General features: G+C 50.8%; 1 protein-coding gene across 1 annotated transcript in view; it reads left to right on the plus strand.

Annotated features, from left to right (window-relative positions):
* Positions 1–1,625, plus strand: part of dcst2 (DC-STAMP domain containing 2) — an 18,174-nt gene that overhangs the window by 16,102 nt on the left and 447 nt on the right. Inside the window, exons 12-14 of the mRNA XM_008403099.2 lie at positions 309–442; positions 529–647; positions 1,331–1,424. Of these exons, the coding sequence (XP_008401321.1) occupies positions 309–442; positions 529–647; positions 1,331–1,424 (347 nt within the window). The remainder of the gene's footprint in view (positions 1–308; positions 443–528; positions 648–1,330; positions 1,425–1,625) is intronic.

Here is a 1,625-nt window from a genome sequence, read left to right on the forward strand (position 1 = left end):
AGGTTTAACTGGGATTTAACTGGGATATAACTGGGATATAACTGGGATTTAATTCTTATTCTCCATAATTTCCCTAAAACTGGATTCTGTCCTTCTTTAAATAATGAAAGTTGTAGTTCTGACCTGGAAGTGATGAGCAGAAGCGGCAGATGTTTCCGTCATGCTGTGGGACAGAGGCTGATGTTCCACCACGCATCCTGCTGCAGAAACGGGCCCGGTTCTGGTCCCTGCTGCCAGAACACGGCGACCCGAATCAGAGAGCGGGAACCTGAACCTCCAGGTGACCGGCCCGGCTTTGTGTTCTGCAGGAGAGGATCCGGTTCCTGCACCAGCATATCCTGAGCGAGAGGCTGTCGGTGGGCCGGGCCCTGAGGACGTCTGCGGTCCGACACCTGGCCGACCGGGTCGCCGGCGCCAGCTGGATGCAGGCGCTGCTGAGGCGGTACCTACAGAACACAGATCGGACCCAAAACAAACCAAACCTCCAGCTGAGCAGAAAGGTTCATGTTGCTGCCGTTTGGCCCTCAGGCTCCCAGGTGGAGGCTTCCTGTCGTCCCTCGCCGGATCCGCCGCCCTCACCTGTCTGGGCTGCAACGAGGCCGTCAGGCAGAAGGAAGCCGCCGTCTGCGACGTCTCAGGATGCTCAGGTCAGAGACCGTGGTCCGTCAGAACCGGGTTGGGTCCGGGCTCGTTCTGGGCTGTACTTGGTTTGACGTAGTGACGGTGGGGAGTCTGTGTTCTGGGTTCAGGTTCTAATGGTGTCAGAACCAGAACCTGGAGGGGATCGGATCGCCTCATCCTGCTGGAGTCGCAGCCAAACATCAGCAGCAACAATTTGAGTTGTTTAGAGAAACACATGAGAAAAATGGAGGTTCATTTTTAAACCACCAACTGATCATTTATTTATAAATGTCTGTTTCAAACTAAGTATTTAGTTAAATATTCAAATTAAAACTAAATACGGCCAGCGGCTCAGAAATGTTTAGCTAGTTATACAGCTACATAGCTCGGTAGCTAGCGACGTGAATGTTTAGCTCCAGTGTTTCTAGATTGCTGTTATGTATTTAGTTTAAACCAAAATATTAAGTTAGAAGCCAAACATTTATCTTGTAAACTAAATATTTAGTTTTACATTGAAACTTTCTGAACCTCCATTTTTTGTCCATGCAGCTTTTTGACAGTAACTTTAAAAATGGCGCCTTTAATCAAAGGAACATTAACATTTCATGCTTCAGCTGCAGTTCAGATGTTTGTTTGTTTTCACCTGGAAGCAGCAGAAAATCCCAGCAGCACCTGAACGCACCGTGACTCTGGCTCTGCTGTTTCCCAGGCGTTTTCTGCCGGACGTGTTTCCACAGCCTGGGCAACGTGTGCGCCGTCTGCACGCGACCTCCGACCTCCCAGGACGACAGCGAGGAGGAGCTGTGAGTGACCTGTCCACCCCAGAACCAGCACCAGAAACACCAGCAGAACCAGAACCACTGACCGACCCAAACCACTTATGAACCCGACAGAACTGCAGAAAAACGGCAGAACCATCAAATCTGACCCAGAACCAAACACACCTCCTGGTTCTGACCCGGATCCTCCTGGTTCTGACCCGGATCCTCCTGGTTCTGACCCGG

The sequence above is a fragment of the Poecilia reticulata genome, unplaced genomic scaffold (assembly GCF_000633615.1).
Source record: "Poecilia reticulata strain Guanapo unplaced genomic scaffold, Guppy_female_1.0+MT scaffold_293, whole genome shotgun sequence".
NCBI lineage: Eukaryota > Metazoa > Chordata > Actinopteri > Cyprinodontiformes > Poeciliidae > Poecilia > Poecilia reticulata.